The sequence below is a fragment of the Ornithodoros turicata genome, chromosome 1 (genome assembly GCF_037126465.1).
Source record: "Ornithodoros turicata isolate Travis chromosome 1, ASM3712646v1, whole genome shotgun sequence".
Lineage (NCBI taxonomy): Eukaryota > Metazoa > Arthropoda > Arachnida > Ixodida > Argasidae > Ornithodoros > Ornithodoros turicata.
Window position 1 is genome coordinate 168,958,410 of NC_088201.1, and position 24,477 is coordinate 168,982,886.

General features: G+C 47.3%; 1 protein-coding gene and 1 pseudogene across 1 annotated transcript; one reads left to right on the plus strand and one right to left on the minus strand.

Annotated features, from left to right (window-relative positions):
• Nucleotides 1–708: 708 nt before the first annotated feature.
• LOC135389517 (histone H2A-like) lies at nucleotides 709–1,204 on the plus strand. Its single transcript, XM_064619558.1, has 2 exons — nucleotides 709–743; nucleotides 778–1,204. Exons 1-2 carry the CDS (start codon nucleotides 709–711, stop codon nucleotides 1,202–1,204), a joined length of 462 nt encoding a protein of 153 aa, XP_064475628.1.
• A 707-nt stretch (nucleotides 1,205–1,911) lies between these two features.
• On the minus strand, nucleotides 1,912–24,271 carry LOC135378769 (histone H3-like; annotated as a pseudogene).
• Nucleotides 24,272–24,477: the final 206 nt, after the last annotated feature.

The window sequence follows — 24,477 nt, forward strand, 5'->3', positions numbered from 1 at the left end:
TCGGTTATGACAGGCAGACCTCCCCGTTTTCTCTCTACGCCACTCCTCCTCCTCCTCCGTTCGCTTGGCTCTCACCCCCACCGCCTTACGTCACCCACGGCATCGCACGATCCCCATGGACCTGCCAGGACACCAAAAGCCACCCCTGACCTGACTCCAGGACCACTTCACCAGACGTCGCCGCCATGATGCTCCGCCTTACGTCACCCTCGGCGTCGTACGACCCCCCAGGACCTGCCTGGACACCAAGAGCCGCCCTGACCTGACCCCAGGACCACTCCTCCAGCCTCCGCTGCAATCCCCACCGCCTACATCACCCACGGCATCGCACGACCCCCATGGACCTGCCAGGACACCAAGAGCCGCCCTGACCCGACCCCAGGACCACTTCTCCAGCCGCCGCTGCCACCCTCCACCGCCTTACGTCACCCACGGCACCGCACGACCCCCAAGGACCTGCCCCGACCCCGAGAGCCTGCCTGACTCACCCATACCTCCAAGACCCCCCAGCAACCATGAACCTTTGCCACCCCGACCACCCCTGGCTGATTCCTTCTCTCTCTTTCTCTTTCTCTCCCCCATCTCCCAACCCTTTCCCAGCCGAGAAACTTGCCGTCGGTGTTGACAGGCAGACCTGTCCCGTCTTCCTCTGCGCTTCTTCCACGTCGCTTCGGCCAGTCTGTCGTTAACCTCTCTAGCGTCAACATCATGTCAGGTCGTGGAAAAAGTGGCAAGGCCAAGGGAAATCGACTTTGGCTAACCTCACTCAACCCATATGAAGAAGAAGAAGAAGAGCAAGACCCGGTCCAGCAGGGCAGGGCTCCAGTTTCCCGTCGGTCGTATTCATCGTTTCCTGCGCAAGGGCAACTACGCCGAGCGCGTGGGAGCAGGCGCCCCCGTTTACCTGGCCGCCGTGCTCGAATACCTCGCTGCTGAAGTGCTCGAGTTGGCGGGCAATGCCGCTCGCGACAACAAGAAGACGAGGATCATCCCACGTCACCCCCAGCTGGCCATCCGCAACGACGAGGAGTTGAACAAGCTGCTGTCGGGCGTCACCATCGCGCAGGGTGGCGTGTTGCCCAACATCCAGGCCGTCCTCCTGCCCAAGAAGACGGAGGAGAAGGCCTCAGCCTACCGGACACTGCGAGGAAGAACACAAAACGGTCCTTTTCAGGACCACCACATGTTTGTCACGGCGGGCTAGCGCACTGCGAGTAGAAAAAAAACCCTGAATCTGCGTTGTGTCCTGTTCCTTGCATGCATGACGGCGCGTTTGCGCCTTTTCCTGTTGCCCGAATGGTGACAGCGTTACTTCCCCGTTTATTTATTTTTGTAATCGTTAATCTTAGTCGTCGCCTGTCTTGTTAAGCGTAACATGGTTTTTCTTGCCGTCCCCTTTTGCGAAAGCGCGTCAACATACACACGGAACCGGGCCATGGCGGGCGGCTCTCGGAATTCCGGAGCGGTCGGTCGAATGCCGCGCTTGCCCTTCACTCGTTTTATTTATTTATTTTAGCTAGTTACTGAATCACTTATGCAGCTCAGGGGGGTCGCTTTAAATTTAAAAACAAGATGGAACAAAACACGCCGCTTTGGGGCGTGTTAAAAAAGAGAAAAGGCGCCTTTCCTGCTGTTTATTAGCGCTTCCCGTTTCGCTGGGGGCAAACCCTTTGGGCGTTCGGGCCAACGAGAGCACTGCGAAGAGCGCGCGCCACGCACAACAATAAAGGCCCAGTGCTCACGCCAGCCCAAGATATGTGCCCCCAGCAAAACTTACTTGCTCTTATGTGCATCCAACAGCTCGCGTTTGGGTTTCAACGCAGTGCAAAGTCTTTGCAGTAAGCAATTGGGTGGCCCTGAAGAGGGCCGTTTGTTTGTTGTTGTTGCTGCTGCTGTGTCGAAGCGGGCCGTCTAAGCACGTTCGCCGCGGATGTCCTTTGGCATGATGGTGACGCGCTTGGCGTGGATGGCGCACAGGTTGGTGTCCTCGAACAGGCCGACAAGGTAAGCTTCGCTGGCATCCTGCAGTGCCATCACGGCGGAGCTCTGGAAGCGCAGGTCGGTCTTGAAATCCTGGGCGATTTCGCGGACCAGGCGCTGGAAGGGCAGCTTGCGGATGAGCAGCTCCGTGGACTTCTGGTAACGGCGGATTTCACGCAGGGCGACCGTGCCTGGCCGGTACCTGTGAGGTTTCTTGACGCATCCGGTGGCCGGCGCGCTGTTCCTCGCAGCCTTGGTGGCCAGCTGCTTCCTGGGTGCCTTGCCACCGGTACTCTTGTATTGCAAACTGCTAGGATGAACACCTATTTGAGGTGTCCATCTCCCAACAATTTGTCCCCATTATGTCCCTAATCCTACTTGTTATTTCTTTCTAGCTATCTGCAACTGATCAATCCCTCTAAAAGGATATCTCATTGTTTTTGCACTTGAGTCCGACAGAGCGTTTTCATTTGCAACGTACTGCCATTCCTCTTGTGCTGGTCTACCCATTTTGAATACATCTGTCTTTACTATTTTACTCACCCACTTACCTCTCCGGTGTTCTTTGTAAAGTTGTTGTTCCACAATTGTATTTTACTAATTGCGCCAGATTTCTTGTTCTATAGTTCAATACTTTACAGCCGGATTTTCCTATTCCTATTGAGTGCTGTTCTTTGTTTGCGCTGTTCATTATATCGCGAATTTAATTAGTCCTTCTCTAATGGCAAAATCCCCACTCTCCCACGTTTTTTTTTTAAATTCTTCCATTCCTAGCCTGGCTAGTTCCCTTCCTAGCCACAGTTTTACAAAGAAATTTACCCTTGCTCTTGCTCGACTAGCTTCCCGCATTTCTGCTCCGTGTTGTACCCTGCATCTGTTTACCCAGGATTGATAAATAATTTCTGCTGATATTAACCTAAAAAATTTCCTTTTTCTTTTTTGAACCCGGGGTAGGTGAATTCCTACCCCTTTTTCGTACGTGATGGGTGGTATACGGTAGAATTCGGCACATTTTTTCCATAAAAATTTTGGCATTTTACATTCGAAAATCGCGTGTTTTATGGTTTCATCCCTTTTGCATATGTATATGTATGTATGTATGTATGTATGCATATATATAGTATGTAACTGAGCTTTTACCCCAATGGTAGAATTTTGATCTTACTGGTAGAACTTCATGTGCAACCTTCCATAGTAATGTCTTCCTTTTCCCATTTAAGAAGAAGTTGAAGATCCTGTCCCAGCCTTCTGTTGTTATTGCAAAGACGTGGTTCTGTTCTGCTTTTCTTCTGATCAGATGATATATTTACATAACGGAATTAGTGGATGGATCGGCATCTTTTATTTGCGCTCTGATTTGGATTAAGGCATTTTTTGCTTCTGTGTAAAAGGGTAGTGTTTTTTCAGATTTAGGACCGATTAAGCTTAGTTTATTTTTATTGAAAAGTCTGACATCTAGACCAAGGCAGAAGGATGTCAGTTCGCTTCCTATTCCTTCTTTTTCCAGAGAGTCATATGTTTCTTACGAGGCATACGCTTTCCCTAAGGCGTCAAGCTCTGGAATGTCAAGACCACCTTTTCCTTTTTGTTGTATTAGTGTGTCTTGTGCCACCCATTGCGTCCTTTGTCCCCATATAAACTTACATATTATCCCTCTCAATGATTTGACAAAATTGCTAGGTGCTCTGTCGCACTTGGGTAAGTAAGTTACCTTCGGAGTTACCAAACTTTTATTACCTGAGGTCATCCGCACTTGTTTGTTCTATTATTTACATTTTTTACATTTCCCGATACAGTCTTCCCAGTTTCTGGGTGAAACTCCCTCTTTGTTCAAATATATTCCGAGAATTTTGGTTTCTTTTTGAACTCTAATTCCTAAATCTTGTTTTGGCGTTAAGCTACCGAGGTAGATTGCCGTACTTTTTTCTTTGTTTAAGCTTGATCCACTAATTTTGTCGTATTCCTTTACTGTATTCAATACTTCAATTGCTGATTTTTCATCTGGCACTATTACCATTAGATCATCAGCATAAGCGATTATTGGTTGGGCGGCGTTTTTGATTGGTAGGTGTTTTAATAGTTTTAATTCCTTGATTGCAGTTTATTCTGTTAAGCAAGTGGCCAAACGCCAGGACATAGAGCAGAGGAGACACAGTGCATCCCTGCCTTACCCCCTCCCTATCCTGGAAGTCTGAGTTAATCCCCCATTAATAATTGACGAGCTGGATGCTCCAGTGTAAAGGGCTCTAATACCTTCAATGATGTCTGGTTTTGCTCCTTTGTGATTTAATTGATCCATAAGGAAAACGTGCTCCAGGCGATCGAACGCCTACCTTGGTCGAGGGCCAACATAACTCCCTTCACGTTCCTGTCATTGGTCCATTGTACTATGTCTCTTATTATACCTATTTGGTGAGTGCTGTTTCTGTTTTTAACTCCTCCTGCTTGAAAAATAGAAATGTTGTTTTCAACTGCTGTCCTTAAGTTTTTGTGACTATTTTATAATCAATATTTAATAGTGTAATAAGCGCCAAGCATCGAATAACTCCCTTTTTTATCCTTTTCGCATATTAATTTAACATGGCCTCTTAGAAAAGCTTCATCAAAAGTTCCTCTCTGGAAGGCTTTGTTTACTAGATTTACCAGAGTAGGGCCTATTATGCCCAAGTATTTTTTGTAAAATTCACCCGGGATCCCGTCGGGTCCAGGCGCCTTTTTGTTTTTGAGGTTTCTGACTACTTGCGTCACTTCCCCTAGTTCCAGACTGAGTGGCCCATGGGCTGTTCTGGTAGTTGTAGTTTCTTCAGTTCTTTCGCTTTTATATAGGTTTCTGTAGTATGCTGTGGCAATTTTTGCCATACCAAGTGCTGAGACTGCCTTTTGGCCGTCTTCCGTGCGTAAGCACGTCATGGGGGATTCACCCCGGGCGGCTGCATTCGCAAGGAGGCGCCGGGAGTACCATACCTCCCGCTGAAAGGCCTCATGTTCATATAGATAATTTGCGGCCTCCCACCTCTCATCCCATGTCTTTTGGAGGTGGGATTTGGTCGCCTGCATGCTCAAACCGGCTAGAGACCACCGCCCATTTTCGAGGTCCCTTAGGCGCGTTTGTAGCCTTTGTATTTCGTGACGTGTTTCTTGTGCCATTTTTTTGCCCCAGTCTCTCAGTCTGGTTTTAATTCTATGTTTAAAGATACCCCAGTCCTCCAGAGATTCACAATTAGACGCCGCCTCTCTTAATAGCTGTACGATTTCCTGATTTATATCAGGGTGATTTAAAAGACTGACATTCATTCTCCAGGGTGTTTCTCGCAATGTTGGCATTCCGATTTTTTTAAAGTGTACTAAGACACCTTTATGATAAGTTAATCCTATTGTTTCAATTACTTTTGCCAATGTTCCGTTTTTCACTAGCGAGTTGCTCGCATAAATTCTATCTAGTCTACTTGCACTAATTCCTTTGATACAGGTATACCCCCTGTCTCCATTATTAGTAAATTCCCAAACGACTTTTAATCCTGTAGCATTTAAAATGGCGTTGAGGGCGTTGGCACCAAAAGCGTTTTGATGTCTCTTTGAAGTGGTGTCCTGTTCTGCATTGATGACACAATTAAAATCACCTGTTACAATAAAATTAGTAGCACCTAAGAAACATTTTGGGACTTCTTCTCTAAAACAAATCTCTGAATCTCGTGCTGTGTTGGGGCCATATACATTGATTAGTCTAATTGGCATGCCATTTGCGATGATGTCGACTGATATTACTCTCCCCTCTATATCTCTTTCATATTTCCTTACTCTGACGTTTCCCTGTTTTAAAAGGATGATGCCTGTTCCTCTTGAATTGTGTGAGCCGAAGCTCCACAATGAGGTGACTCCAAACTGCCTCTCAAAATCTAGCACCTCAGCTCTGCGAAAGATATGTGTTTCTTGTAGAAAAATTATGTTTGCACCCGGAAATTTTGCAAGGGATATTGTTTCAAATTGTTTACTTTTTTCGCGGAAGCCTCTTATATTTAATTATAGAATTTTTAAGTTCATAATGGTTGTTTGTTTTAAATTTATTTTTGCCTAATGTAAGTTTTTTAGATGTGCCAATTACTAGTGCTAGAGCAGTTATGAGTTATGGATAATTTATTCCTACTTGCGGCTTTTCACCGCCTTCTTTCTCTTTGATCTCCTCGGGGTTTCAAGAGGTTCTTCCTCCTCTCTAGATTCCCCTTCTCTCTCTCCATCGTTCACAATTGTTTTTTCACCTTGCGAGTCCGTGTCCGACCAGCTGATGGCAGAGTCAGGCGTGGTAAGCACAGTAAAAGAGCTGCTAGCGCCCTCACTTTCTATGTCTTCCTCGCCATCTTCTACCGTCTGTACCGCTTCCGGGACAGGATTCGCTTCCGCGTTTCGTTCGCTCGTCTTTGCAGGTGAGTCGCAGTATTATGTTTTGCACATGTTCCTTCTCAATTCCTTCTTCAACCCCTTTTTCCACTACATCTTGTTCGTTTGTCTCTGCATTTACGCTGCTATGAGCGCTCCCTATTTCTTTCCCTTGTTCTGCGTTGTCACAGCTCTCGCTCTTTTTCCAACCGTCTCAGCGCTTCCCATTCCGTGTGCTAGTTTGGGAAAACCGTTTTTGTCTAGCCAAAAGCTGTTCATGCGGTCTTCTTCTCCTTCTTTAACCTGTTGTGCACCCCAGGCTGATTGTCCCTTTCTTTTTGGAACAATTTCACGTTCTTGCTGCTTCCCGCAGTGACAAGTTCCTTCCACCATTTTCCCACATGCCCTACATTTCACCGCTTGACAGTCTTTAGCTACATGGCCAGTTGACTCACACTTGACACATCGTCTCACGACTCCAGCGTAGAAGCACTCTATTCTCACTCCTTTAACTACGAGGAAGTTTGGCAAAACTCAAACATATGGTCAACGTGCAGCCAAAGAGCCTATGCTATTTTTCTTCAATTAATGCTTTACTGGCTTCGCACTGGGCTTTCAGAGGTGAGTCACTCACCCTGACGGGAGGACATCACGTTCCACGTGACCTTCCGACGCCACTCGCTCAAACGTCGCCCACCTACGCATTGCTGATGAAGGCCCAATAAGGCCGAAACAGCTGTCCAATGCTGGTGTGGCGACGTTTGGGACTTATAAACATATGTTCAACGTGCAGCCAAAGAGCCTATGCTATTTTTCTTCAATTAATACTTTACTGGCTTCGCACTGGGCTTTCAGAGGTGAGTCACTCACCCTGACGGGAGGACATCACGTTCCACGTGACCTTCCGACGCCACTCGCTCAAACGTCGCCCACCTACGCATTGCTGATGAAGGCCCAATAAGGCCGAAACAGCTGTCCAATGCTGGTGTGGCGACGTTTGGGACTTATAAACATATGTTCAACGTGCAGCCAAAGAGCCTATGCTATTTTTCTTCAATTAATACTTTACTGGCTTCGCACTGGGCTTTCAGAGGTGAGTCACTCACCCTGACGGGAGGACATCTCGTTCCACGTGACCTTCCGACGCCACTCGCTCAAACGTCGCCCACCTACGCATTGCTGATGAAGGCCCAATAAGGCCGAAACAGCTGTCCAATGCTGGTGTGGCGACGTTTGGGACTTATAAACATATGTTCAACGTGCAGCCAAAGAGCCTATGCTATTTTTCTTCAATTAATACTTTACTGGCTTCGCACTGGGCTTTCAGAGGTGAGTCACTCACCCTGACGGGAGGACATCACGTTCCACGTGGCCTTCCGACGCCACTCGCTCAAACGTCGCCCACCTACGCATTGCTGATGAAGGCCCAATTAGGCCGAAACAGCTGTCCAATGCTGGTGTGGCGACGTTTGGGACTTATAAACATATGTTCAACGTGCAGCCAAAGAGCCTATGCTATTTTTCTTCAATTAATACTTTACTGGCTTCGCACTGGGCTTTCAGAGGTGAGTCACTCACCCTGACGGGAGGACATCACGTTCCACGTGACCTTCCGACGCCACTCGCTCAAACGTCGCCCACCTACGCATTGCTGATGAAGGCCCAATAAGGCCGAAACAGCTCTCCAATGCTGGTGTGGCGACGTTTGGGACTTATAAACATATGTTCAACGTGCAGCCAAAGAGCCTATGCTATTTTTCTTCAATTAATACTTTACTGGCTTCGCACTGGGCTTTCAGAGGTGAGTCACTCACCCTGACGGGAGGACATCACGTTCCACGTGACCTTCCGACGCCACTCGCTCAAACGTCGCCCACCTACGCATTGCTGATGAAGGCCCAATAAGGCCGAAACAGCTGTCCAATGCTGGTGTGGCGACGTTTGGGACTTATAAACATATGTTCAACGTGCAGCCAAAGAGCCTATGCTATTTTTCTTCAATTACCCCATTTCCATGAGTATGATGCGAGTGCCACTCTCACAGTCAGAGTGATCACCCGTGCACATCTCCCTGTTAGTCTTTAGTACTTTTCCATACTGCCCGACGGCAGCTTCAAGGTCAGTGTCTGGAAAATCAATTGGGTAACGGTAAACCGTTACCCTCTTAACTCTCCTGTCCACAGCCCAAAGTTCTACTTCTTTGTCTCCTATAATGAGCTTTCCTCTTTCTTTGAGGAGACGCGCACCCTCTAAGTTCTGGGTTACAACCTGGTAATAACCCTTTCCTAGCACCTGTCCGCCGCGAATGAGCCCTGGAGCCACCACTTTGGCCGCGGACAGAACATCCTTTAGGAATGAGCCGATCGGGGCTCGCACTTTGAAGGCGAGGGGCCGATCTACGGCCTCCTCGTCCATTACTTCGTCTTTCTCTCTCTCTTTCTTTCTTTCTTTATGTCAAGTACTGGCAATCCCAGCAAAAATTCTATTATGAATTAACTCAATTCGCACACATAAATGGTGTTTACATTTTCCACAGCATACAGTTGGATATCTACAGACCAATGAGCGCGTTCACAGCCGGCGTGCCGATGAGAAGCACTCTATGGCAACTTGTCAGAGAGAGGCTCTCTAAATGCCGCACACTGGAGAGTCCCTTTCTTTGGGTTACTATGCTTTATTACAGCGAGAAACAAACTATCTACTATGTTTATATATACTTTACTTCCTCTAACTAGTTATTAAAGATCTATCTCTTGTAGATAGAGTACTCTACCGCTTACCGGTACTCCCTCGTAGAGGAGAGACGGTATTCAGTGGGATATTAACAAGAAAAACAATTGACCAATCAGTGCGTTCACACTCGCCGTGCCGATGAGAAGCACTCTATGGCACATTGCCAAAGAGAGGCTCTCTAAATGCCGCACACCGGGAGTACCTTTCTTATGGACACTATGCTTTATTACAGCGAAAAACAAACAATGCACTATGTTTATATACTTTACTTCCTCTCACTAGTTATCACTGATCTAGCTCTTTGTAGATAGACTGCTCTACCGCCTACTGGTACTCCCTCGTAGAGGAGAGACGGTACCGTGGTAGCCGATCACATACGCACCACAAAAGACCGCGATACACAATCGCGTGCACACTGCAAAAGGGCTTCTACCCGTGTTTTATTCCGTACTCTTGTATTGCAAACTGTTAGGATGGAACACCTATGGGAGGTGCCCATCTTCCTAGTCTATCCTAGTTTTATACTAATTTAAATCCCTCTCTCATTTTTCTAACAGTCCACAACTGATCGGTCCCACTAGAGGACGGCTCATTGCTTTTGCGCTGGAGTCCGACAGTACGCCTTTTCTCAATACGTCCTGCCATGCCTCTTGTGCTTGTCTGCTTATACTTATTCTATGTATGCTATTTTTCATACTTGCCAACTCACCCGTGCTGTATCCTCTTCGTTTCCGTTTGGTTCGCCTGAGTCCTAAATTAGAGGCCCCCCAGTGAGGATGCTTCTCTTTTACTGTCCCTTTAAATTGAAGGGATGTTTTGTGTCTCTTATAATCCGAATTTTATAAGCCCGTTTTTTATTGAGAAGTCTCCGTTATCCCATGTTCCCCTAAATTTTTGTTCTCCCAAACGAATCAGTTCTCTTCCTAGCCATAATTTAACGAAGAAATTAACTCTTTGCCTCGCGTGCGCCGGTTCCCATAATTTTGCCCCATGTTGCACTCTACATCGATTGACCCAGGATTGATAGATAATCTCTGCACTGATTAGAGTGAAGAGCTTTTTCTTTCTCTTATCTACACGTGGCAAGTGGGCTCCTGTTGCTTCTTCGTAAGCGATGCCTGTACTTTTGAAAAATTCGGTGCATCTCTTCCAGAGGAGCCTCGGCATTTTGCAGTCATATACTGCATGTCTAATTGTTTCCTCTTTCTTACATATGGCGCAATGGGATGCCGATTTTTTTCCCCAGTGATAGAATTTTGCTTTAACAGGTAGCACATCGTGCGCTATTTTCCAGAGGAGTGTTCGTCTTTTTCCTTCTAAAAAATGACTGAAAACCCTTTCCCAGGCCTGTGGCGTTAATGCTGAGGTTGTTTTCATGTCTATTTCTAATCTAAGTGCGTCGTAAATTTCCATAACGTTAAATGATGCAGGTTCTAGGTTTGGTGATACTGCTTTAATTTTTAAACGCGCTTTTTTTGCTTCCTCATAAAATTCTGGGATTTTTTCTGATTTTGGGGTTGTTAGGGAGATTCTTTCATGAGTGAAGAGTCTAACCTGTACTCCTAGCCAGAAAGCCGTCAGGTCTTTTCCCATTCCTTCATTTTCCAATCTATCGTACACCATGTTTAAAGCGTAGGCTTTACCCAGTGTATCTAGATCTGGTATTCTCAGTCCACCTTGTTCCTGTTTTAGCATATGCTTCTCCTGTGCAATCCATTGTGTTCTCTGCCCTGCCCATATGTAGTTGAAGATTATCTTTCTGAGCTGTATTTGGAAGTATTTTGGTGCTTTTCCGCATGCTAATAAGTAGGTGATCTTAGGAATGATTATTGTTTTAACTAGTTTAGCTCTTCCAAGGAGCGAGATATCTTCGTTTTCTTTCATGATCTCTCTGGAGTTTTGTAGGCAATTTAGCCAGTTTCTTTCTGTCATACCATTTTTGTTGAAATACACACCTAAGATTTTTGTTTCACTCTTTACGTTAATACCCAGATTTCCTTTTGGGGAGCAGTGGCCCAGGTAGATAGCCACGCTCTTTTCCCTGTTCAATTCGGCACCACTAATCGTACCATATTCCATAACACTGTGTAGTGTCTCTTTGGCAGAGATCTCATCTGGTACTATTATTGTAAGGTCGTCCGCATATGCTATGATCGGCTTCCTCCTGTTTCCTATGCCTTTTGAAGTTGGGTCTTTATATAGCCTGTGAGATCTACTCTGCCTGGTTTGAAGATCCTAATACTGCATCCGAGCCAAAATTTGGCAAGTTCTGCACTTAAACCGTCTCCCGCTAGTGCGTTATATACCCCCCAGAGCGCTTCTGCTTTAGCCAATTTGTCTAAATCTGGTATGCCAATACCCCCGTTTTCTTTGCTGAGCATCATATTTTCTTGTTTCAACCATTGAGTTCTGCCATTCCAGATAAATTGAAAAATTTGCTTTCTAATTTTTTTAATAACCTCGCCTTTGCAGCCCTCTATGCCAAATAGATAAATCCATTTAGGTACAATTAAAGTATTTGCTATTCTAGCGCGGGTATGCAAAGCATTATCTGTTCTTCCGAACTTAATCATAATGTCACTGCTCTCACTTAATTTGACGCACCATTTACTATCTGCAAAGCCTGTTTTTTGAATTTGATGCCCAGTACCTTTACCTCATCAGTGACTTTGACACCCAGATCTCTATTGGGGTGCAAACCACCCAAATATAGGCAAGCACATTTTTTTCCTATTGATGGCTGCACCGCTGAGCTTGCCCCACTCTTCTATTACATTAAATGTTTCCGGGGCCGAATTTTCATCTTTTACAACGCCGGTCAGGTCATCTGCATAAGCGATGATCGCTTTGTTTTTACTTTTGACAGGCAAAGGGATAGACTGAACTCTCCCGTCTTGATTAATTCTGTTCAGCAGAGAGTCAAAAGCTATTACATACAGCAAAGGGGACAGTGGGCATCCCTGTCTGACCTCCGACTGTATGCCGAAAAATGCGCTTGTGACGCCGTTAATAATGACGGCGCTTGTGGGAGCTCTATAGATAGTTTTTATTGCCCCCACAAGGTCACTTTCAATGTTCTTTTTTTCCAGTTCCTCAAAGATAAAATCCTGACTTATCTTATCAAAAGCCTTCTCCTGGTCCACTGTAAGTAGTACTCCTTTAATTTTACGGTCCGCTGTCCAAGTAATAACGTCTCTAATTTCTGATAGTTTTCTATTAATATTTCTGCCAACTACCCCAGCTCCTTGAAATTATGAAATAATATTATGCATTTCTATTTCTAAACTATTGGCTAAAACTTTAGCGAGAATTTTTAGGTCCCCATTTAACAGAGTAATAGGCCTCCAGGTGCTCTTTTTTACTTTCATCTTTGCAGATCAAAAAGATGTGCCCCTTTAAAAAATTCGATCCGAAGTCCCCTTTTTTAAGGCCCTCATTGAAGACATTCTGCAGAACCGGCCCCAAACTTTTGGCGTACTTCTTGTAGAAAGCGTAGCTCAGCCCATCAGTCCCAGGGGCTTTGTTCCCCCTGAGTCCCTTTATGACGACGACTATTTCCTTCAGGTTAGTCTGAAGGTAGGGACGAGCAATTGGCGTCTTTCTTTGGCGTCTTTCGAGCCAGCAGTGTTACTGTACCGACGTTGAAAATGACGTTTGGCCTCTCTGGCCATTTCGTCGGCTGTTTCAAGCCTGACACCCTCTGCGGATATCAACGCATCCATTGGCTCACGGCCATTTTCCGATTCGTTAGGGAGCAACGCCCGCGAGCACCACGCCTCCCTCTCAAATGCTTCCCGCGCTAGGCGGTAACGTACGGCCTCCCACCGGTCCTCCCAGAGGATGTTCAGGTGGCCTCCTGCATGCTCTTTGGTGACACCCATAAGGGTGGAGCCGCCTCTTTCAAGTGCTCTCAGATGCTTTTGGAGGCTTTCTATCTCTTGTCGTCGCTGGCTCGCTTTTAGTCTGCCCCATTTCTGGAGGCATTCTTTGACGGCTCTCTTAGTGTGTTCCCAACAGGGGATCCACCCTTGCCCTTTCTGAGGCAGACGCTGGAGAATGTCACGAACTTCTGCATCTATTTGGGTGTTCCAATAGTGACACGTTGGTTTTCCAAGGGGACACCCGAAAACCCGGGCGCCCCACCCCGCCAAATGCGGCTATTACCCCTTTATGATCCGTTAGTTCAATCGTATCTATGACTGCAGTCTTGAGCTTCTTTTTACTGAAATTCTTGGTACAATAGAACCTATCTAGCCTGACTGCTGATTTTGCCTTCCAAAGGGTGTATCCTCTGTCTGCGTTTGGTGTATGCTCCCATAAATCGATCATATTTTTACAATTGATGAGGTATTCTAATTCTTTGGCCGCTTTAGAATCTCTATATTTACCAATCGATGAGTCTTTATACTTTTCTATTATGCAATTAAAACCACCCGCTATTACTGTGTTCATATTTCCTATCACGAATTTTCGAAGCTCATCTTTATAAAAAACATAGGCTTCTGCTGAATTATTTGGCCCATAGACACTCAAAAGCGCAATTTCGTCCCCGTTTATTTTTAACGTTAATTCAATTATTCTTCCTTCGGTATCCCTTTGCCATTTTATTACTTTGATGTTTGCACGATTTAAAATTATAATTCCTACACCTCTAGAGTTATGAGTTCCAAAGCTCAAGAAAGATTGTACATTGTGATTTCTTTCAATAGCTATAACCTCCTCCTTTTAAAAATGTGCGTTTCTTGTAAAAGTAAAATTGTAACATGTAGATATCTTGCTAAATCTAAAATTTCGTTTTGCTTCACTAATTCTCTAAATCCGCGTGCATTAAGTGAGAGGAAATTGATGTCCATAATTTAGTAAGTTAAAAATTAATCTAGAAGTCTATTACGTGCCAGTTATTTAAAATTTGTATGTTTATGAATGTTCCCCTCCCCGTTATTTGTTACTGGAATGGCAGAAATTTACTTCTTATTGGATTTCCCTTTTTGTGCTTTAGCACTCTTCCTAGCGCTTCTCCTGGGAGTCACTAGAAAGTCGTCACCTTTTTCTTTGTGCGTGTGTTCCGTATCTGATTCACCCTCCGTCTCCTCAGCATTCACCAGAGTTGAGTCCGCATCCGATTCGGACCAACTGATGGCAGACTCCGGAGTTGTCTCTACTGTGGTGGAGGATGAGTCCTCATCCGCTTCAGATGACTCCTCCGCCTCCACCTCAAGCGACTCAACGGTTTCTGGCACTACACTAACCCCTGACTGCACAGGTTCCGCACCCGCAGTCACATTCGCTGGTTCCCTGTCTGGGACTCCAGCCCCGCAGCCCCCATCACCGTTCTTAAACTCCTTTCCACTGATAACTTCTTTCTCATTTTCCATTTGTTTTTCATTCCCGTTTTCCGTCTCGTTTCCATCCTCCTTGTCCCTAGCCTCTACCTCTTCGGATGCCTTTGTCAGCTGACGGGGGTTTCTAAGCTTTGGAAATCCGTTTGCATCCAGCCAGTGATCTTTCATCACATCTCGGTCATTTTCCTTCTGTGTGACATCTCTGCCCCACGCTACCTGTCCTTTTCTCGCAACCCATCTCCTACTTTCTACTTCAATCCCACATTGCTCACAATCTCCATTCACCATTTTGCCACATGCCTTGCACTTTTCCGCTTGGCAGTCTCTCAGCAAGTGACAGGCGGCCTCGCACCTCGCACATCTCTTTTCGACTCCCATGTAGTAGCATTCAACTCGCATGCCTTTCACCGTGACGAAATTCGGAAGCACGCCTGTGAGTTCCATTAGAACAATGCGTGTTCCGGTTTCGCAATCGGCGTGGATGCCGCCGAACATTTCTCTTGTGGTTTTTACCACCTTTCCGTAACCCCCAAGAACCTTTTCCAGCTCTGTGTCTGGAAAGTCAATGGGGTACCTGTACACCGTGATTCTCTTGACCCTATTATCTAGGGCCAAGAGATCACATTCCTTACCGCCGATGGTAAGTTTCCCGCTCTCACGGAGCAGACGCGCTAATTCTAGGTTTTGGGCTATTACCTCATACAACCCCTTTCCTCTGCTTTGGCCTCCGCGTACGAGACCTGGCGCTACTGCTTTAGCCGCAGTGTGTACGTCTTTCAGAAAGCACCCGATGGGCGCCCGAACCATAAAGGCAAGAGGGCTGTCAAAGACCTCTGCCATTCCTTTGATTACACTCTACTGTTTTGGGAAATTCACAGTTCTTATTCTGTACACAAACAGACCCTCCCAGCCTTGTGTGAGAGCCAAAGTCTACGCAGCCAATCACAAACACACGGTCGCCGAAATGCCCAACGGTCACTCCGCGATGTACCAACCGTGAGCGAGGTAAACAAAAGAAAAGCTACATTTTTAGACTGGTGGGAGATAACTGAATACACTGATGATTACATATAATGAGCGGGCTTTCTCGCAAGAAAAAAGAAGAAGAATGTATATTAGCGGGAACTTAACTAAGGGTAAATGTAAACTGGATGGCTGACTTCCGCTCTCTCACCGGGCGTACCGATGAGAAAAACTCTCTCGATCGTCCGCCTCGGCAAATTGCCACTGATTATTTATCCTTAGGAAAGCAATCAATCCTAATGCTAATCAATGTTTATTATGCCTCTATCTATTCTAGCCCTTACCGGCACTCCCTCGATGAGGAGAAACACCGATTCACAAGAGCCACACGCACAAGGACCAAAGCCGCACAGAATTTCCACACTGGAATTAATCCGTACTCTTACGAGCAGTCTGCTTGGTACGTGCCATTCTAGCCTGTGCTGTAGCCGGGACTCAACGAAACGGTGTGCCGCGACGCTGGGACCAGGCGCCCACAGCTCCTCATAGAGCCCATAGTTTGAGATAATTCAGGCAACACTGGACATACGACCAATGAAAATGCGTCGTGATGCCTAGCAGCCAACCAATCAGCAACCTCTCAGTTTGGCTCGGCTTTCGGCCGGCCCTGGCTGCCATTGACTTCTACTGGTTTTCATACATGGCGCCCGCTATTCCAAAATAACTAAGACATTTTTGATAGGCGAAATACATATTTATTGATGCAACGTATAAACTCAAATGCTTGACTCATATATTCACCGTGCGTACAGGACGTTTCGTTCCTTGAATAGACAGCAACCAAACAAAGTTCGAACTTGCAAAGCACACATACAGTCCAGTTCTGGAGGCGAGCGAAGTCCACGAGTGCGTGTGTTTCACAGATGAGCATCTTCTTCTCAATCTGGCGATGCACCGTAGGTCACGCAGTCACGGGAAATACTTTTGTCGTTACGAACACTCACTTCTTAGTCACTGTATTTGAAAATGCGACAGCGCTCGAAAGTGTTCCTCAGGCGTCAGCTCACCAAGCATTCCAGTTCCGACCCAGCAAGAATGTCCGTAGGTTGACACTTTATCGGAGATCGGTACATGGCCAGAGTCACTATAGCTCACGAACAAACCCGCGCGTACACTTCCTCTTTGGTCGTTGTGGTCAACCGACATCGGCGAGCCGCGGAGACGCAGCGACTTTGCTTGGAGCTGCCCGCCTGGCCGACTGCCCAGACTGCCCGCGAAAAGTGAGCTGTCAGATATTTCGAAACTTTATCAACCAATCCCGGAGCGCGCATCCGTCATGATCATTTGGCCAATGGGCATCCGTCATGATGCCTGACGATGTAATACCACGTGACTGTGACGTGATTTTATTTTTCTACTGCCGCAAATGCGGGGAGCTGTAGAGGCCTGGCTGGGACGACTTCAACTGACGGGCTCCCACGTCCACGGCGCGATTGCTCGCCGCGCCGACCAATCGGGGAGCAGCTCCAGGTCGCCAGAATGCCGGCTGCTCCCGCGACGATCGCTGCCCCTTTTAAATTACTTCTCTCTCATGGTTTCAATTTGCGTAATCTGTCACCGTGTGCGTCTGCCTGTCCTTCCTTCATTTATCTATTGATGCATAGCCCTTCTTTTTGCCACGCTTTCAGGCGAATTTTTTTGTTTTTTCTTTCTTTTTTCGAATGCAGCACTCTGGTCCCTTGTGAGCAACGGCCACAACAGTGCCGACGCTAACGAACGTGAGTGAATGAGCGAACGAACGAAAGAAAGAAAGCAAGCATGCATTTCTGACGCGTCGAGACTGCTCGTGGCGTCAGCCCCCCACAGCTCTCGCAAAATCTGTATCAAAATGCGTGTTACTGCGCACGAAGCAATCCGTGCCTCTCTATTGGTCGGACGCCACAAGCGTGTCCGGATTGGTTGCCAGAATTTGAAAACGGCACTTCGCGCTTCCTCGCCTGCGTGCTGCATTCTCCTTCGGCGGTTTCATTTGAAATCTGAACGGTGGGCGCCGCGTTGGCGGTGTCTTTCGTTGGGAGGCAAGTGGGTTCGCCGATCGCCGTTTTATCCGTGTATTATGGTGCCTTTGATCGTGTTGTACTGTTTCTCGCCACAAGCATCGGTCTACGAAGAGCCAATCGGATTTCAAACTGAAGTGTTGTCGCGAATTTTGGCTCGATGAACATGTTCGAGCGCCGTCAGATCTGCATAGTGGTGACAAGAAAATACGATTCATGAAGCAGCATTTTATGTTTGACGTGTAGCAGGCAAGGGCATGATGATCAAGCGATTGTGCGCAAGTATGTGACAGTTGTTCGTTGCTGGGAATAAGCTGTGTCGATATGCGTATTTTACAAGTTTGAACTTTGTTCCAGTGTGCTAGGAAGCGCTACGCAATGGACTCAGTACGCTCAGTGCATGTATATGTGTCAACCTGCCGATTGTGTCAGCATAAATAAATTTGTTCATTACGACACTTTTCACAGTTGTTTGGGAATCACATAATAACTTTACGACGTGCATGAAAGCTAGTAGACTTAGAGGTGAGGGGTAGCCGGTACAGGACAGTATGGAAAGCAGAAGTCAGCAACAGCCAGAACCGGTCGGGCTGCGAGCCGGACGGAAAAACTTCTGATTGAAGGATTGAGGAAGCAATCGCTGCACTCTCATTGGTCATGTGCCCAGTGTTGTGTGAATTTAGCTATACTATGGGCTCTATCGGGAGTTGTGGAGAGCTGGTGGCGTCCGCTGCCCAAAACGGCCCCCTAATGGTGCTGCTGTGCTCGTACCTTTGCTGCAGCCGGCCAGGCGCTTTATTTTGCACTGTGCGCGTCGGCACAGGGAAGCAAAATGTAGCGAGCGAACGCAACACTAACACTGCAACACTAACCTCTTGTTGGTTTTTTTCCATGCTAACGCATAGGCGAGCCTCACGCTCAGGCTTTTGGGTGGCCCTGAAGAGGGCCGTTTTTTGTGTCTGCTGTTTTCGTGGACGCTGGTCTGGATATGCGCGGAGCGAGTCGCTTAGCCACTGAAGCCGTAGAGGGTGCGGCCCTGGCGCTTGAGGGCGTACACGACGTCCATCGCAGTCACCGTCTTGCGCTTGGCGTGCTCGGTGTAAGTCACAGCGTCGTGGATGACGTTCTCCAGGAATACCTTGAGCACTTCGCGGGTCTCCTCGTAGATGAGTCCAGAGATGCGCTTCTCGCCACCGCGGCGAGCTAGACGGCGGATAGCAGGCTTGGTGATGCCCTGGATGTTGTCCCGAAGAACCTTGCGATGACGCTTGGCTCCTCCTTTGTTGTTTGTTTGTTTGGTATGGGATGAGAGTGGTCAGCCTAGGAGACCCTGGCTTGCTACTCTAAAAAAACGAGGAGGGGATGTGTGGGGAGGAAATTATAGGGCGGGGAGGGAATGGAGAGGGATAGGATTTAGGGGAGTGAGTGATTGTGTCATGTTAGGGTGCTTTGGGACTCCAGGTTTCGCTCAGGCGAATTGTGCTTTTGATTAGCAATGTGTTATTCCTAGGCCTTCTTGTGTGCTTTGGATGATGAGAGTTTTATGTTTGTTTAATGATTATAGATTATCATGTTTGCACTCAGTGAGAAATTTCACTGCTGCCCTTGCGGCTGTTGCAGATTGCTGTTGCGTAGGCCAGGATCCGAGGATTTTTCTTAGTGTAAGGCGCCCTTTATCAAGCGGTTTTAGCTGTGTTTCCAATGTGTGCCTTTGTTGTCTGTGAAGTTTGCAATGGAGAAAGATGTGTGCGATGTCTTCTACTTGGTTGCAGACTGTGCAGAGGGGGCTCTTTATGATTTTCATCTTATGTTTTCTTGCCTTTGTAGACGGAACGCCAAGGCGGAGTCTGTGGAGAAGCGTGGCGTCTTTCCTAGTCATGTGTCTGTGTCCCGTGTACTTGTATGGCGTGGTCCAGTGCTTCGAGTCTTTTGTTTCTCCAGTTTGTGTGTTGGAATGTTTTTTTTGCATTTCTGCAATGCGTGCGCTTCTTGCAATTGCTGATGCGTCCTGTTTTGTTAACGGAATTGGTGTTCTAAGGGGCCGTGAATGGGCCGCTGATGCTGCTCTGTCCGCTTTTTCGTTGCCGCCTATGTTGCACTGGCCAGGTATCCACTGGATAGTGTGCCCAGTGTTGTGTAACGTTGTGTAGACACACAGTATTTTGTGGACAAGTGTGTTGTGTTTCGAGGGATTCTATATTGATTGTATTGCTGCTTTGGAATCTATTTAGATGGTCCAGCTAGCTGGAGGGCTGTCCTGGATTACTTCTATTGCAGTGAGTATGGCATGGAGTTCGGCTACAGTAGATGACGTTTTGTGGCTGAGTTTATGTTGAACGGTTAGCCGATCCTCAAAGAAGTATGCTGCAGATGATGAGCTCGTTCTTGTTGTAGAGCCATCCGTGTATACGAGTGTGGAGGTTTTCCCGAGAGTGTGAAGGAGTTCGAGTGTGTGCTGTTTAATGACACAGCCTGGTGTATTTGCCTTGCATGCTATACCTGGGATAGTGGTGCCAGTTCGCGGGATTCGAAGTAGCCAAGGTGGTGTGGCTTCTGTTTGAGCCTTCTCAAAATCTTTTGGGATTGATTCTCTGAGCAGGTGCACTGCCCGTCCTATGTGAGAGCCGGGGCGGTTTGTGTTTATACGAGAGAGTGCGTGGTTGTTGCTCCTTGCTTTGTGTCGGAGGTGAAGTTTCATTATCTCTTCTGTTTGGAGGGCTGAGATAGTTGCATAGCCTGATTCCTCAATTACCCCTGTTTGTGATGTGCTCTGTGGTACTCCCAGAATTGTGTGCAATCCGACAGTGTATATGCGGTTTAATTTGATTTGATTCTTCTTTCCAGTTCCCTTGAGAAGTGGGAGACTGTACCGGATGTTGGAGACAACGAGCGACTCGTATAGCAGCTCCAGTATTCTCGTGCGCGGTCCCCACTTGGGTCCTGCTATGGTGCGCAGGATGTTTGTGTAGCCCATAGTTTTCTTTTGAATATTTTCAATTTCTTTTGACCATGTCAGGAGGCTGTCGAGGGTCACCCCAAGGAACTTATGACTTGTGACAAGGTTGATAGGGTGATTTCCTATGTGTATCGTGTGTTTGTCAAATGGTTTCTTTGTAAAAGGGATCATGACAGTTTTTTCTGTGCAAACATCCATGCCCTGTTGCCTCAGATATTGATCAGTCGTGCGCACAGCCGTTTGTAGACGGCCCCCTATGACAGCTGGGGTCTTATGCGTACTCCATATGCATATGTCGTCGGCGAACATGGATATACGTACGTGTTTTGCCAAGAGTGATGGTATGCGTATCATGACTAAATTGAACAGGGTGGGGCTCAGGATGCCACCTTGTGGTACCCCTCGATGTACGTCGTGGGTGCTGCTGTTTTCGTCTGGGGTAGCTATGAAGATTTTCCTTCCAGAAAGATAACTTTTGAGGTAGTTGTACATTTTTCCCGTGATATTTATCGCTGTTGCTGCATTTAATATTGCATTATGTGTGACTGTATCGAATGCCTTCTTTATATCAAGAAAGACGGCTGCTGTTATGTTGCCTATTGTTTTTTCATGTTGTATTGTGGTGACCAGATCCATAACAGAGTCTATTGTACCTATGTTTTTTCTAAACCCTGTCATGCACTCAGGATACAAGTTGTTCATTTCTAAGTAACATTCGAGGCGGGAATGTACCATCTTTTCCAGTACTTTTCCAAGGCAACTTGAGAGAGCGATAGGTCGAAAGGATTGGAAGCTGGTTTGTTCTTTCCCAGGCTTTAGGAGCGGCCTGATTTGCGAGATTTTCCATTCGGATGGGACACTCCCGGTCCGCCATACATCATTGTAGATGGTTAGAATGTGTCTGAGGGCTTTGTCCCCAATGTTTTTTATTGTCTGATAAGTTAATTTGCAGGGCCAGGTGCGGAATGAGTGGGGCAACTTTCATTTGCCTGTCTGAGTTCCTGTAGTGTGAAGTCGCTGTCTAGTGGACAAGGAATACTGGGGACTGGATCACAAGTTTGCACTGTGTTTGTGGGAGGAGCTGCAATGATGGTTTGACAGTATTCGTCTGCTATGTCAATGATTGGTACATTCTTTGCAACAGCTAGGGCAGTCAAGGGGTGTTTTTGCTGTGTTCCGCTTGGTGATCGATGTATTTGTACATATCGCGTAGCCTGCCGTTACTTTTTACACTGTCGCACAGTCGACGCCATGTGTCTTGGGTGAGTTTCTGTAGTTGCAGTCGGACTTTGGCTTTGATCTTTTTTGCTGTTTGTATGTCTGCTGGGAGTTTGGTTCTTTTAGCCCGCCGTTCGGCACGTCTTCTGATGGCACGAAGGCGTTCATAGTCACCATTCACAACGTCTACATGGACTGATACAACGAAGTTGCTTGTGTTTGATTTTAACTGATGTTGAATGTGTATCGTGAGCTCCTGTATGTGCTGAGCGCTTTCAATGTGTTTGTCTCTTTCAGTACGGAACCTTCGGCAGTTGACCTTGGGGACTGAGTGTTTGACGCTGTATTTTTTGTGACCTGTGTAGCTGATGTGCAGTGGAATGTGATCGCTACCGTGAGATTCTATGTCAGTGACACATTGGATGTTATTTCGGAGTGTGTGTGATACAAATGCGAGGTCCAATATCGCGTCACTGCGAGGGAACGTTGGCTGCCCGTCATTTGTTATAGCAAGATCTGTGGATTCAATGAAATCGATGAGATCTGAGCCCCTTTTGTCAGTCTTGTGTGAGCCCCATGCTGTGTTGTGTGCGTTAAAGTCACCACACATTATGTATAGTGGGGGCAGAGACTACACTGCTCGGATGAGTTCACCAATATCAATGTTGCAAGACGGTTGTAGATATACACTGACTATAGTGATATCCGAATTTCCGAGGCGAACACGGCTGGCGCAGAGTTAAGATAAGATGGTTCCTGATATTTGGAGTGGAACGTGTGGAATATCAGTTCTCACGAGCAGTGCAGCCCTGCTGGGCATACCCTGTCTGTCTAACTCACATATGTTATACTGTAGAATCCTGAGTGTGCTGGGGAAATCTGCCTTCTGATGGAACGAAACTGCATGAAATCCCCGACTTTTCCTTTCATCCAATGACAATTCCACTGAAAAATAGTGGTGTCCCTGTATGATACTTTGGGTGATTGCGTCTTTCTTTGTAGATTACCGTCCATAGCGGTGTTGGGATAGAAGGCTGAGAAGCTGAGGCTCCAAGGCTAGTACTTGTTTAACCTCTGGAACATTCTGGGAGTTCGGAATGGCTGCAATTAAGGCCTTGAGGGCCGTTATGAGGAACGGAATGATTTGTAGCACAAGGTGTGCACCATCAAGTGGACCAGGGGTGGGTGGGACAGGATGAGCGGGCTTCCTTGGTGGCAGCTTTGGGGCCTGAGTTTGTGGTGGTCCTTTGTGCCATTGGTTTTCACTGGGTTGGGGTTTAGGATTTTTATCCCTTGTGTGTTCTTTTGGCTGCCTCTGTGGCTTTGGCGTGGGAAGCAGAGGTGCATTGAGAGGAGGGAACGCCTTTTTCGGTCGTTCTGGCACAGGGGGTGGAGTTTTGGGAGGTAGTGGTTGGACTATCTCAGGCTTCATGGGACCCACGTGTGATCGCTTAACGTCACATGTTACTTTCGTTACTGCATCTACGGCAGCCTGGCGACGGGGGCATCCACCATAATTGGATGAGTGTGGGCCTCTACAGTTGGCACACTTCCTTTGCCTTTTGGTGGTGCAGTCCTTGTAATTGTGTGGACCTGAGCAAGCTTTGCAGCGAAGCGGACCGCGGCAATTCTTAGCGAAGTGGCCGAACCTCTGGCACCGAAAGCACTGCGTTGGCGAAAAGAACTCCTGAGCTGGATATTTGCGAAAACCCAGGGGGACTTCAGTGGGTATTAGCATGTCAGATTTAAACGTGATGATGACGCTGCTAGTAGGACGGGACACGCTGTCTCCGTTCTCGTCAGTGTAGTAGGAACGTTGACGCCGGGCTTCTGTGGCGCCAAGAGGACGAAGGAACTCCAACAGCTGCTCATCACTGTAGGGTGTCCTGAGGCCAGTGATTTTGCCTACATTGCGGGCATACGACTCCGGGATGCGCGTGGTGACCGCAGTGTTTGCGAGGCACGTGAGAGCAAGGAGGGCTTTTGCGGCAGGAAGAGATCCAACAGTAATCGTGAGAGTCCCTTCGTTGGACATACGGTGATTGCGGTTTCTCTCCTGGGTTGCCTGAAGTACCTCTTGTGCAATCAGGTTAGGGTTTACAAGGAGGAATGACTCTCGTGGGTCAACTGGCGTGAGAATTACGGGAATGCCCGCCATCCTCGTCTTTTTATATATCACAGTAGTGAAAGGGGTGGGGTCCTCATCATGAATAAGAAACTCCTGTTCATCGTTATCACCTTGCGTTGACTTCGCGTTATTGGAAGTGTTACCGCTATTGCGCCTAGGCCGCTTACGAGGGGTGGCAAGTGGCGTACCGGGGGGTTTCCCGTTGTTCGTCGGCGTTCCCGGACGGTCGTTCTCCATCTGTTCTGTGCTTCCTTGCATAGCTGGATATCCAAGGGTGTAATCCAATGGCTCACAAGGAAAGCACTTTCACTGCACACGCTTCACCACGCACACAGCACTGCATGTGTTGCATGAGCGCGCGCACACACACTCAGTAGCTCTGAAAAGAGCTGGTAGAAGGGGTTATCCCTGAGAAGGACTCTTGACTGATGACCAAACCAGTGGAACAGTCAGATACTAGGAGAGGACAGCGCTCGACTTATTTGCCGAGACCCTTGCCACCTTTTCCTCCGCCTGACATAGCTGCTACCTCTGCTGGAATGCGAGGGAGCGACTGACTGATGCTTGCATACGGCGCTGGTGGTGGTGGTGACGTTGAGGGGAAAAGAAACGAGGTTTGCCTGCTCAAGGATGGCGGCAAGGTTCGCTTCTTGGGGGAAGGGACAGGGCAGAAAAGTGAAGGAGGGGTAGGGTGTGGGGTTGAAGGATGTCCTGCATGGCAGTGAC

Bases quoted from the DNA above. Each gene is read 5' to 3' on its own strand.
- LOC135389517 (XM_064619558.1), top strand. From the start codon at position 709: ATGTCAGGTCGTGGAAAAAGTGGCAAGGCCAAGGG. The intron at 744-777 runs AAATCGACTTTG...CTCAACCCATAT, and splicing joins AAAAGTGGCAAGGCCAAGGG to GAAGAAGAAGAAGAAGAGCA.